The sequence below is a fragment of the Oncorhynchus clarkii genome, chromosome 2 (assembly GCF_045791955.1).
Source record: "Oncorhynchus clarkii lewisi isolate Uvic-CL-2024 chromosome 2, UVic_Ocla_1.0, whole genome shotgun sequence".
Lineage (NCBI taxonomy): Eukaryota > Metazoa > Chordata > Actinopteri > Salmoniformes > Salmonidae > Oncorhynchus > Oncorhynchus clarkii.
The window spans coordinates 56,554,693-56,566,850 of NC_092148.1; the positions used below are offsets into that span (position 1 = coordinate 56,554,693).

Below are 12,158 nucleotides of genomic sequence, written 5' to 3' on the forward strand. Positions count from 1 at the left end.
TGGAGGGGATGTGGGGGGGGGTCCTCGTCTGTGCCAGAGAGGATGATGGGTAGGGTACTGTAGACCTCCGTTCTGCTGCGGACACCCAATGGCAGTCTGGAGAAAGGTATCCGGGCGGCAGGAAAGGATTCCGCTGTCAGCGTTTCAAGCTGTGTGTGTGTGTGTGTGTGTATGTGTTCATTCGACTGTGTTCATGGCCTGCTCACACCTGCCATTTTTCAATTATATTTAATTTTCCTCTTCTGGGAGATCCTTTTCCTGTGCGGGCATGTCCTGACGTATTAGAGGAGGAAGGGTGGTGATGTGGGGAAGAGATGGTAGGCAGCCAGAAGCGTGAGGGCTATCCAGTTAACAGGCAGCAGGACACACCCAGTCTTTGCCCTGCTTTTCAGGCCTGTACAAGTAGCTCCCCTAGAAAAATGTCCCTTTCTCTCTCCTTGCCCTTACACTAGTATTTCCAAACTTTTCAGACAAGCCTGTGAAGTTAAGGCAGCCGGTAGCGCTTACCATGAAGCCACGATGAGAGATTGGCACATCTAGTTAATAATTTTCTCTCCTCGAGGTAAGTCGTCTCTCTCCCAGTGCAGAGAGAGACGATCAGGGCCGAGGCTTTCTCGGGAGCGTCTCACTTTCCAGATGTGCCTGCTTCGTTAGCGCCTCGCTCGTTTCATTATTATTTATCCCTGGCCATTGGAGGCTTCATTAGCTGCAGGCTTGCGCAGCGCGCTGAGTGACCCACTAATTTCAGCAGCTTTTTATTTTCTTTAGAATGGCTCAGCCTATGTAGGAGAGACTTTCCCTGCCTTCAAATCAAATCAAATCAAATTTTATTTGTCACATACACATGGTTAGCAGATGTTAATGCGAGTGTAGCGAAATGCTTGTGCTTCTAGTTCCGACAATGCAGTAATAACAAGTAATCTAACTAACAATTCCAAAACTACTGTCTTGTACACAGTGTAAGGGGATAAAGAATATGTACATAAGGATATATGAATGAGTGATGGTACAGAGCAGCATAGGCAAGATACAGTAGATGGTATCGAGTACAGTATGTACAAATGAGATGAGTATGTAAACAAAGTGGCATAGTTTAAAGTGGCTAGTGATACATGTATTACATAAGGATACAGTCGATGATATAGAGTACAGTATATACGTATGCATATGAGATGAATAATGTAGGGTAAGTAACATTATATAAGGTAGCATTGTTTAAAGTGGCTAGTGATATATTTACATCATTTCCCATCAATTCCCATTATTAAAGTGGCTGGAGTTGAGTCAGTGTCAGTGTGTTGGCAGCAGCCACTCAGTGTTAGTGGTGGCTGTTTAACAGTCTGATGGCCTTGAGATAGAAGCTGTTTTTCAGTCTCTCGGTCCCAGCTTTGATGCACCTGTACTGACCTCGCCTTCTGGATGATAGCGGGGTGAACAGGCAGTGGCTCGGGTGGTTGTTGTCCTTGATGATCTTTATGGTCTTCCTGTGACATCGGGTGGTGTAGGTGTCCTGGAGGGCAGGTAGTTTGCCCCCGGTGATGCGTTCTGCAGACCTCACTACCCTCTGGAGAGCCTTACGGTTGAGGGCGGTGCAGTTGCCATACCAGGCGGTGATACAGCCCGCCAGGATGCTCTCGATTGTGCATCTGTAGAAGTTTGTGAGTGCTTTTGGTGACAAGCCAAATTTCTTCAGCCTCCTGAGGTTGAAGAGGCACTGCTGCGCCTTCTTCACGATGCTGTCTGTGTGAGTGGACCAATTCAGTTTGTCTGTGATGTGTATGCCGAGGAACTTAAAACTTGCTACCCTCTCCACTACTGTTCCATCGATGTGGATAGGGGGGTGTTCCCTCTGCTGTTTCCTGAAGTCCACAATCATCTCCTTAGTTTTGTTGACGTTGAGTGTGAGGTTATTTTCCTGACACCACACTCCGAGGGCCCTCACCTCCTCCCTGTAGGCCGTCTCGTTGTTGTTGGTAATCAAGCCTACCACTGTTGTGTCGTCCGCAAACTTGATGATTGAGTTGGAGGCGTGCGTGGCCACGCAGTCGTGGGTGAACAGGGAGTACCCCATATCCCATACAGAGGCATAGAGAAAGAGAGAGAGAGGCTTCTTCAGAGTAGAGAAAAGCCGGGACAGCCCAGGGACAAAGGGGCCACCTCCACCTGTGTCATTACCACTGTGAGTCTGACTGTTCCTCTGAAGCTCTTTGAAGCCTCCTTAACTCCAGTGTTCTGGATGAAGCCCATGAAAAAAGGATGAAGAGTGATAGAGAGGAGAGGAGACATCCTAGGAGAGAACGAGCTCCTTTGAAAAAGAGTGCAAATTTGTTTAACAGCAGATTTTTTATATATATATATATATATATATAGGGAGTGAGAGATTTGCATGAATAGGCGAAATAAATAGTCTTTGATGTAATGGAAGTAAGTCAAGCTGAGTTTCCTGTTACCCAAGTGAATGCTTCCTGACAATTCTACCAACTATTGTAGCCTCGTCTACATCCTAGTTTGGGAAAGCTGCTTCGAACAGTCTGTTTGATCATGCACTGTTCACAGGCAGTGGACCTAAGTCGGGATATGCTAGGCGAGAGAAAGCAGCCAGTGACATTTTGAAAACCCATATATTATTTCTTTGTGTGAAAGGTTTTGCAACAGGAAGTTGGATTGCTAGACTGACAGCGGATTATAGATGTCGAGTAAAGAATATGAATGGATGAGAAATGGAATGTCCTCTTTTCTATGAGTGATTATGACTGGCAGGGTCACGATCGGAATTGCAGTTTTAAAACCACATTTTAAGAAGTCTGCTCTTATTCTAGACTAAACGAAGGCGGAATAACCCTAACAAAGTAACCGAACGTTTGATAAGTCTTGCTCGGTCTACACAATGAACACATCATGAAGGCATCTATAGTTGATTTCTTTATAGGAAAGCCCATCAACTACCCGTTATGTTACATTGCTTTTAGTGAGGGGCCATTGGTATTGGTCCTAGGTAACCCTGTAAAAAGTGAGTAATTTCATCGGAGAGTAGGCGCATGCTAGCCTAGTACATGAACATGTCCGTGAATCACTATGGCTGTGTTTACACAAGCAGCCCAATTCTCATCCTTCTTTGACTAATTGGTCTTTTGACCAATCAGATCCGCTTTTTTGCCAATAATTGGTTCAAAAGATCCAAATTGGGCTGCCTGTGTAAATGCAGCCTGTTTTGTCGGAGACCAGGGAGACTTTCAGCCAAACACCACCCTGCTATCCTCTAAAGAAGACTAACCAAACACTCCTGGTGGGAGTGAGTGTGTTTATAACGCAGTTTCAATTGGAATGAAATTGTTTAAGGGTATGAATTAAAAAGAGCAGATAAGTTGACCTAGAGAAATGGGGCTCCGAAAGGAATGAGGTTGTGAAATGAAAAAAAGCTAAATAAAATCAGGGAATAGGGGAGGATGGACACTTTCATGAAAATGGGGGTAGGAGCTTAAATTAACTGGGCCCTGAGGGCAAATGTCTAATCAGTCCTCTCCTCACTTAGTACTCTGAGGGAAGGCAGGTTAACATAATAAAACACTGATTCACAGCCAGGCACAGGCTGCCTTCCTTCTTCCCGGGAAGCTTCATCAGGGATTTTCAATTTGACGAGTGTGGCTATGGGCTTAACTGCCTAGGTGAAATGAGCAGAACCATATCTATCTCTGTGTGTGTGTGTGTGTGTGTGTGTGTGTGTGTGTGTGTGTGTGTGTGTGTGTGTGTGTGTGTGTGTGTGTGTGTGTGTGTGTGTGTGTGTGTGTGTGTGTGTGTGTGTGTGTGTGTGTGTGTTTGGGCGTGTGGAGGTGCGTGCGTGGATAATGTTTGTGCGTGTGACTGTGCATGGGCGTATAGGTGTGTATTTGTGTGTGAGAACAATAGTCACAGAGGTGGGCCATTGCAGATTCACCCACCTGCAGCTCGACATTAACCACAGCGGTGGGCAATCAGCAGCGTGGGAGGTGGGTGTCTTTGCCACCTGCTGTTTGGAAGTGTGCGGCTGTTTTTGTGTATCAAATTGTGCCGTGTGATCATATCCCTCCATTTAACAAAGAAACCTGCTTCCTGCACATATTGCATTTCCTCTAAAAACAGTAGAGAAGGAACATGGTGGATTTCTGCCCTGCTCTGTCGACTGCCATTGTTTGATTTCAAACTACGGCTCTGCGATCTAGTTCTTGGCCATATTCTACTCAGCCCTGGGAGTTTCTCTGTAAAGTGTATCCGATCGACGTTTACGATCTCATTCATCCTGATACGAAGCATCCTTCTTCAACGTGAGTAACTGGAACACGGACGGGCATCGTTGAGCGAGGATGCTTTTCAGATCGACCTGCTTCTAGATGTCCTTTGACGTGCATTACATTCAGGGGTTTCCCTCCCGACCCCAACCTCATGACTGAGGACCCTCTGGGCCGACCCATGTCATCATAACACCTGCTTGTTCGCTGTGCCACGATGCAGTACCTCTAAACTCACCGTTATGCTGCTCTCAAATGTGATGCCTTACGTCAGTGGATCCCAATTGCAATCCTCGAGTACCCCTAACTGTACACGTTGTTACTGTGGCCCCGGACCAGCACACCTGATTCAACTTGTCAACTAACTATCAAGCCCTCAAGGAGTTGAATCTGGTGAGTTCGTCCGGGGCAACAACAACATCCTGTGCTGTCGGAGGTACTGGAGGACCGGAGTTGGGAACCGCTGCTTTAGGTGATATGATGCCGTCACAGCATTTCAACCGACATTGTCTTCATCGGGTGTGTATCACCACTTACCCTCTCTCCCTCTCTCCCTCTCTCTCTCTCTCTCTCTCTCTCTCTCTCTCTCTCTCTCTCTCTCTCTCTCTCTCTCTCTCTCTCTCTTCTCTCATCCAGAGATGGCGAGCTGGGTCCAGGCCGCTCCTCTCCTCCCCCTGCTCCTCCTGTTCTGCCTGTCTGCAGCCGGGGGCCCGCTGCAGGAGGAGGCGGTCCTGGACTTCCCCTCCAAAACGGCCATCAACAACGTGGTGCAGGACCCTCGGAGCGGCCGCGTCTACCTGGGCGCCGTCAACACCATCTACCAGCTGGACGCAGCGCTGCGCGAGGAGGCCCGCGCCGAGACGGGCCCCAGGGAGGACGCCCGCACCTGCACCCCGCCCGTCTCGGCCTGCCAGGACACCAAGCCCAGCCCTAACGTCAACAAGCTGCTGCTGGTGCACCCGGCCAACGGCTCGCTCATCGTCTGTGGCTCCCGCTACCGGGGAATCTGTTCCCTCCTCAACCTGACCAACGTGGAGCAGCAGCTGTACTACAGCGACTCGAAGGGCGAGAGGACCTACGTGGCTAGTATCGAAGACGGGGTGGCCGTGGTGGGCGTCATGTCTACGTACGTTAAGGACGGCAACGCCTTCAATGTGTTCCTGGTGGGGAAGGGCTACGGCAGCCTGGACAGCTCCAAGCTCATCAGCACGCGCATCCTCCAGGACTACCGCGACTGGGTGGTGTTCGAGAGCATCGTCGAGGCGTCCACCGTGCAGGCCACGCCCTTCGTGCCCAAGTACCTGCACGACTTCCGCCACGCCTTCAAAGAGGAGGGCTTTGTCTACTTCCTGTTCTCCAGGACCATGGGAAGCACCGATAACAAGAACTTCACCTTCGTGTCTCGGCTGTGTGAGGACGACCCTCACTACTACTCTTACACAGAGCTGCAGCTTAACTGTGGCCCGGGGAACAGGTACAACAAGGTCCAGGCAGCCTATGTGGCGTCCCCAGGTAAAGAGCTGGCCCGGGGGATGACGGAGTCGGGCCAGTATGGTCAAGTACTCCCCTGGCACAAGGTGTTGTTCATGGTGGCCAGTCCCTACGATGACAGCGCTGACTCGGCCCTGTGCATGTACCCTCTAAAGGCCATCAACGAGAGGCTGGTGGACCTCATCAGCGCCTGCTACAGCGACTCGGGCAAGATCGCCGGCACCCCAGCTGTGGACATCCCCTACTCCTCCAAGACAGACGAGTTCTGCACCTCCCGCATTGATGTAAGTAGCGCAGCCTTTGTCATCCACTTCAAACAGCGCGTCAGAAGAGGAGAAAGAGAGTCAGTGATTTCAAACCATTTTTTTTCACTCCCTTTAATCAATAATGCAAAGATATGACACGTTCGGGTTGGATTTCAGGCCTTTGTGTTCAGGGGTAGGGTGGTGGGCGGTGGGGGGGTGGGTGGGGGGGCTGTATCACTCATCTCTTTCCCTTGATAGATGGCTTTAAAAAGCCAATCTGCAGTTGAAATAATAACAACGTGGACACCCCACCTCTGTTTTAGTAAAAAGCCTGGAGAAATGTAACCATTCACAGATTCATACACAGAGCTGTGGATGTCAGGACTGACCGGCCACCATTTAAAAAACAAAAAAAGATTTACATTTGCAATGTTTTCAAACATTGGAGTTAAACGAGCTTATATGTTGGGTACCGATGGGTTACGACAGTTGAACTAAGCTCACGAGGCATTTATAAGTTATCTTCTTCAAGAATCAATGGATACATCATTCATTTATAATTTATACGGCCCAAAAAATATGTGGCAACCGCAGATTGCCCCGCTAAGGGACCTAGTATATCTCCTATCTCTTCTCTTCCCCCCCTGCAGAAAGACACGCTGAACAACTTTAAGTGTGGGGCGGACTTCCTTCCAGCTCCACTGGCCAGTAAGCCAGAGTTTGCCCTGCAGGCAGAGGTGGTCATCACCAGGACGAGCATACTGACCGCTGTGGCCGTCGCCGTGGAGAACGACCACACTATCGCTTTCCTGGGGAACAGCCTGGGAGAGGTGTACAAGGTAAGGAGAGGATGCTACGGAACAGGACGTGTGGTGTGGAAGAGGGGCGTTCGGGGAGGTGTACAAGATGTGGTGCTGGGGGACATGTAGGGGAGCCATACAAGGTAAAGGGGCTGGGGGCGGATGCTATGATAGAGGGAGTTGCTGGTGGACAGATTATTTTGTTGTTTGTGCTGTGCCCCATTGAATGAGCCCAGCGTGTGTTGAGAAGGAGCCTAGTGTGGGTTCATTGTTGACAGTTGTTTGTCTGTTTCTGCCTGGCAGGTGCATCTGACCACCAACCCAGAGGTGTACAGCAGAGGACCAGGGGACACCACAGGGGAACGAGTCAACAAAAACCTCTTCTTCGATGCCGGCCACAGCCACCTGTATATCACCACCGAGAAAAAGGTACAGTGCTCCATTACCGTTCTGTACAGTCCTCCATTACCGTTCTGTACAGTCCTCCATTACCATTCTGTACAGTCCTCCATTACCATTCTGTACAGTCCTCCATTACCGTTCTGTACAGTCCTCCATTACCATTCTGTACAGTCCTCCATTACCGTTCTGTACAGTCCTCCATTACCGTTCTGTACAGTCCTCCATTACCGTTCTGTACTGTCCTCCATTACCGTTCTGTACAGTCCTCCATTACCGTTCTGTACAGTCCTCCATTACCGTTCTGTACAGTCCTCCATTACCGTTATGTACTGTCCTCCATTACCGTTCTGTACAGTCCTCCATTACCGTTCTGTACAGTCCTCCATTACCGTTCTGTACAGTCCTCCATTACCGTTCTGTACAGTACTCCATTACCATTCTGTACTGTCCTCCATTACCGTTCTGTACAGTCCTCCATTACCGTTCTGTACAGTCCTCCATTACCGTTCTGTACAGTCCTCCATTACCGTTCTGTACTGTCCTCCAATACCACTCTGTACAGTCCTCCATTACCGTTCTGTACAGTTCTCCATTACCGTTCTGTACAGTCCTCCATTACCATTATGTACAGTCCTCCATTACCGTTCTGTACAGTCCTCCATTACCGTTCTGTACTGTCCTCCATTACCGTTCTGTACAGTCCTCCATTACCGTTCTGTACAGTCCTCCAATACCGTTCTGTACAGTCCTCCATTACCGTTCTGTACAGTCCTCCATTACCGTTCTGTACAGTGCTCCATTACCGTTCTATACAGTCCTCCATTACCATTCTGTACAGTGCTCCATTACCGTTCTGTACAGTCCTACATTACTGTTCTGTACAGTGCTCCATTACCGTTCTGTACAGTCCTCCATTACTGTTCTGTACAGTCCTCCATTACCGTTCTGTCTATACAGTCCTCCATTACCATTCTATACAGTCCTCCATTACTGTCCAAAAACAGTCCTCCATTACCGTTCTGTACAGTCCTCCATTACTGTTCTGTACAGTGCTCCATTACCGTTTTGTACAGTCCTCCATTACCATGCTATACAGTCCCCCATTATCGTTCTATACAGTCCTCCATTACTGTTCTGTACAGTCCTCCATTATTGTTTTGTACAGTCCTCCATTACCGTTCTGTACAGTTCTCCATTACCGTTCTGTACAGTGCTCCATTACCGTTTTGTACAGTCCTCCATTACCGTTCTATACAGTCCTCCATTACCATTCTATACAGTCCTCCATTACTGTCTGGAAACAGTGCTCCATTACTGTGCTGTACAGTCCTCCATTACCGTTCTGTACAGTCCTCCATTACCATTCTGTACAGTCCTCCATTACCGTTCTGTACAGTCCTCCATTACCGTTCTGTACAGTCCTTCATTACCGTTCTGTACAGTCCTCCATTACCGTTCTATACAGTCCTCCATTACCGTTCTGTACAGTCCTTCATTACCGTTCTGTACAGTCCTCCATTACCGTTCTGTACAGTCCTTCATTACCGTTCTGTACAGTCCTCCATTACCATTCTATACAGTCCTCCATTACCGTCCGGAAACAGTGCTCATTACCGTTTTCTGTACAGTCCTCCAGGAAGTTCTGTACCGACCTCCATTACCGTTCTGTACAGTCCTCCAGGAAGTTCTGTACCGACCTCCATTACCGTTCTGTACAGTCCTCCAGGAAGTTATGTACTGACCTCCATTACCGTTCTGTACAGTCCTCCAGTAAGTTCTGTACCAACCTCCATTACCGTTCTGCACAGTCCTCCAGGAAGTTCTGTACCGACCTCCATTACCGTTCTATACAGTCCTCCATTACTGTCCGGAAACAGTGCTCCATTACCTTTCTGTACAGTGCTCCATTACCGTTCTGTACAGTCCTTCATTACCGTTCTCTACAGTCCTCCATTACCATTATGTACAGTCCTCCATTACCGTTCTGTACAGTCCTCCATTACCGTTCTGTACTGTCCTCCATTACCGTTCTGTACAGTCCTCCATTACCGTTCTGTACAGTCCTCCATTACCGTTCTGTACAGTCCTTCATTACCGTTCTATACAGTCCTCCATTACCGTTCTGTACAGTCCTTCATTACCGTTCTGTACAGTCCTCCATTACCGTTCTGTACAGTCCTTCATTACCGTTCTGTACAGTCCTCCATTACCATTCTATACAGTCCTCCATTACCGTCCGGAAACAGTGCTCATTACCGTTTTCTGTACAGTCCTCCAGGAAGTTCTGTACCGACCTCCATTACCGTTCTGTACAGTCCTCCAGGAAGTTCTGTACCGACCTCCATTACCGTTCTGTACAGTCCTCCAGGAAGTTATGTACTGACCTCCATTACCGTTCTGTACAGTCCTCCAGTAAGTTCTGTACCAACCTCCATTACCGTTCTGCACAGTCCTCCAGGAAGTTCTGTACCGACCTCCATTACCGTTCTATACAGTCCTCCATTACTGTCCGGAAACAGTGCTCCATTACCTTTCTGTACAGTGCTCCATTACCGTTCTGTACAGTCCTTCATTACCGTTCTGTACAGTCCTCCATTACCATTATGTACAGTCCTCCATTACCGTTCTGTACAGTCCTCCATTACCGTTCTGTACTGTCCTCCATTACCGTTCTGTACAGTCCTCCATTACCGTTGTGTACAGTCCTCCAATACCGTTCTGTACAGTCCTCCATTACCGTTCTGTACAGTCCTCCATTACCGTTCTGTACAGTGCTCCATTACCGTTATATACAGTCCTCCATTACCATTCTGTACAGTCCTCCATTACCATTATGTACAGTCCTCCATTACCGTTCTGTACAGTCCTCCATTACCGTTCTGTACAGTGCTCCATTACCGTTCTGTACAGTCCTTCATTACCGTTCTATACAGTCCTCCATTACCATTCTGTACAGTGCTCCATTACCGTTCTGTACAGTCCTACATTACTGTTCTGTACAGTGCTCCATTACCGTTCTGTACAGTCCTCCATTACTGTTCTGTACAGTCCTCCATTACCGTTCTGTACAGTCCTCCATTACCGTTCTATACAGTCCTCCATTACCATTCTATACAGTCCTCCATTACTGTCCGGAAACAGTCCTCCATTACCGTTCTGTACAGTCCTCCATTACTGTTCTGTACAGTGCTCCATTACCGTTTTGTACAGTCCTCCATTACCATGCTATACAGTCCCCCATTACCGTTCTATACAGTCCCCCATTACCGTTCTATACAGTCCTCCATTACTGTTCTGTACAGTCCTCCATTATTGTTTTGTACAGTCCTCCATTACTGTTCTGTACAGTCCTCCATTATTGTTTTGTACAGTCCTTCATTACCGTTCTGTACAGTCCTCCATTACCGTTCTATACAGTCCTCCATTACCGTCCGGAAACAGTGCTCCATTACCGTTTTCTGTACAGTCCTCCAGGAAGTTCTGTACCGACCTCCATTACCGTTCTGTACAGTCCTCCAGGAAGTTCTGTACCGACCTCCATTACCGTTCTGTACAGTCCTCCAGGAAGTTATGTACTGACCTCCATTACCGTTCTGTACAGTCCTCCAGTAAGTTCCGTACCAACCTCCATTACCGTTCTGCACAGTCCTCCAGTAAGTTCTGTACCGACCTCCATTACCGTTCTATACAGTCCTCCATTACTGTCCGGAAACAGTGCTCCATTACCTTTCTGTACAGTGCTCCATTACCGTTTTGTACAGTCCTCCATTACCGTTCTAGACAGTCCTCCATTACCGTTTTCTGTACAGTCCTCCATTACCGTTCTGTACAGTCCTCCATTATCGTTCTGTACAGTCCTCCATTACCGTTCTATACAGTCCTCCATTACCGTCCGGAAACAGTGCTCCATTACCGTTTTCTGTACAGTCCTCCAGGAAGTTCTGTAACGCCTTCCATTACCGTTCTGTACAGTCCTCCAGGAAGTGCTGTACCGACCTCCATTACTGTTCTGTACAGTCCTCCATTACCGTTCTGTACCGACCTCCATTACCGTTCTGTACAGTCCTCCAGGAAGTTCTGTACCGACCTCCCGACAGTTCCACCGTTTGTCAGTGTTATTGTTATTGCTGTAGAGAGAAAGGGACAGCCCCTGTGTGTTTATCCCAGTTAGAGGCATTCATGCTGTTAGTGTTCGTGTTGTTGACAGTGTGATACTATAGATCTCCAAGGTGCCAGTTTTAAAGTGAATTTCAACGTCACAGACATTTCAGTGTCCCGACAGACCCCCAGTCCTGACATGTTTGCGTCTCTTGTTTGTGTCTGTGTACTACTGCTATAGATCACCAAGGTGCCAGTGCAGGCGTGCCATCTGAAAACAGACTGCCAGTCCTGTGTGTCCACACGAGACCCCTACTGTGGCTGGTGTGTTCTGGAGGGCAGGTAAGAAAAACGCAGGAAATCATGTCATGCAGAGATCCAGGTCAGCGTATCTCTCTCCCATGTCCCTCTAAACAGCCCTTGATAGGGCCAGCCTCCATCTGTGGAGTTGCTCTAGTGTTTTATGGTTGACAATTGTGTTTCTGCGCTACTTCTCAATGTATGTGGCGCCGAGAGCAGTCAGTCTTTTCGTTAGGGCCATACACTGAATAAGTGACTCTGTCCATCGGTACGGTAGCTGATAACACTCAGACGAGAGGGGTCAGAGGTCACTGTGAGACAGGAAGTCACGTGTGACCAGCTGGACAAGCTGGATGGAGAGCAGTGGCTGATGGGCGTTGGTGTTTTTCCAGGTGTACCAGGAGGTCCTCCTGCCGGCGAGCGGAAGAGAAGAACGGCTGGCTGTGGAGCCCCAAGCAGCAGTGTGTGAAGATAGTGTCCTTCCACCCACCCAACCTCAGCTGCAGAAAGACCCAGCAGGTAGTGTACCGTGCTGGGCCTTGCTCTGGCAGGCCTGC

General features: G+C 48.5%; 1 protein-coding gene across 1 annotated transcript in view; it reads left to right on the forward strand.

Annotated features, from left to right (window-relative positions):
- LOC139370321 (plexin b2b) overlaps positions 1 to 12,158 on the forward strand; it is a 181,968-nt gene that overhangs the window by 127,953 nt on the left and 41,857 nt on the right. Inside the window, exons 3-7 of the mRNA XM_071109728.1 lie at positions 4,902 to 6,040; positions 6,652 to 6,840; positions 7,105 to 7,230; positions 11,543 to 11,643; positions 11,994 to 12,120. Coding sequence (XP_070965829.1) covers positions 4,904 to 6,040; positions 6,652 to 6,840; positions 7,105 to 7,230; positions 11,543 to 11,643; positions 11,994 to 12,120 — 1,680 coding nt within the window. The 5' untranslated portion in view covers positions 4,902 to 4,903. The remainder of the gene's footprint in view (positions 1 to 4,901; positions 6,041 to 6,651; positions 6,841 to 7,104; positions 7,231 to 11,542; positions 11,644 to 11,993; positions 12,121 to 12,158) is intronic.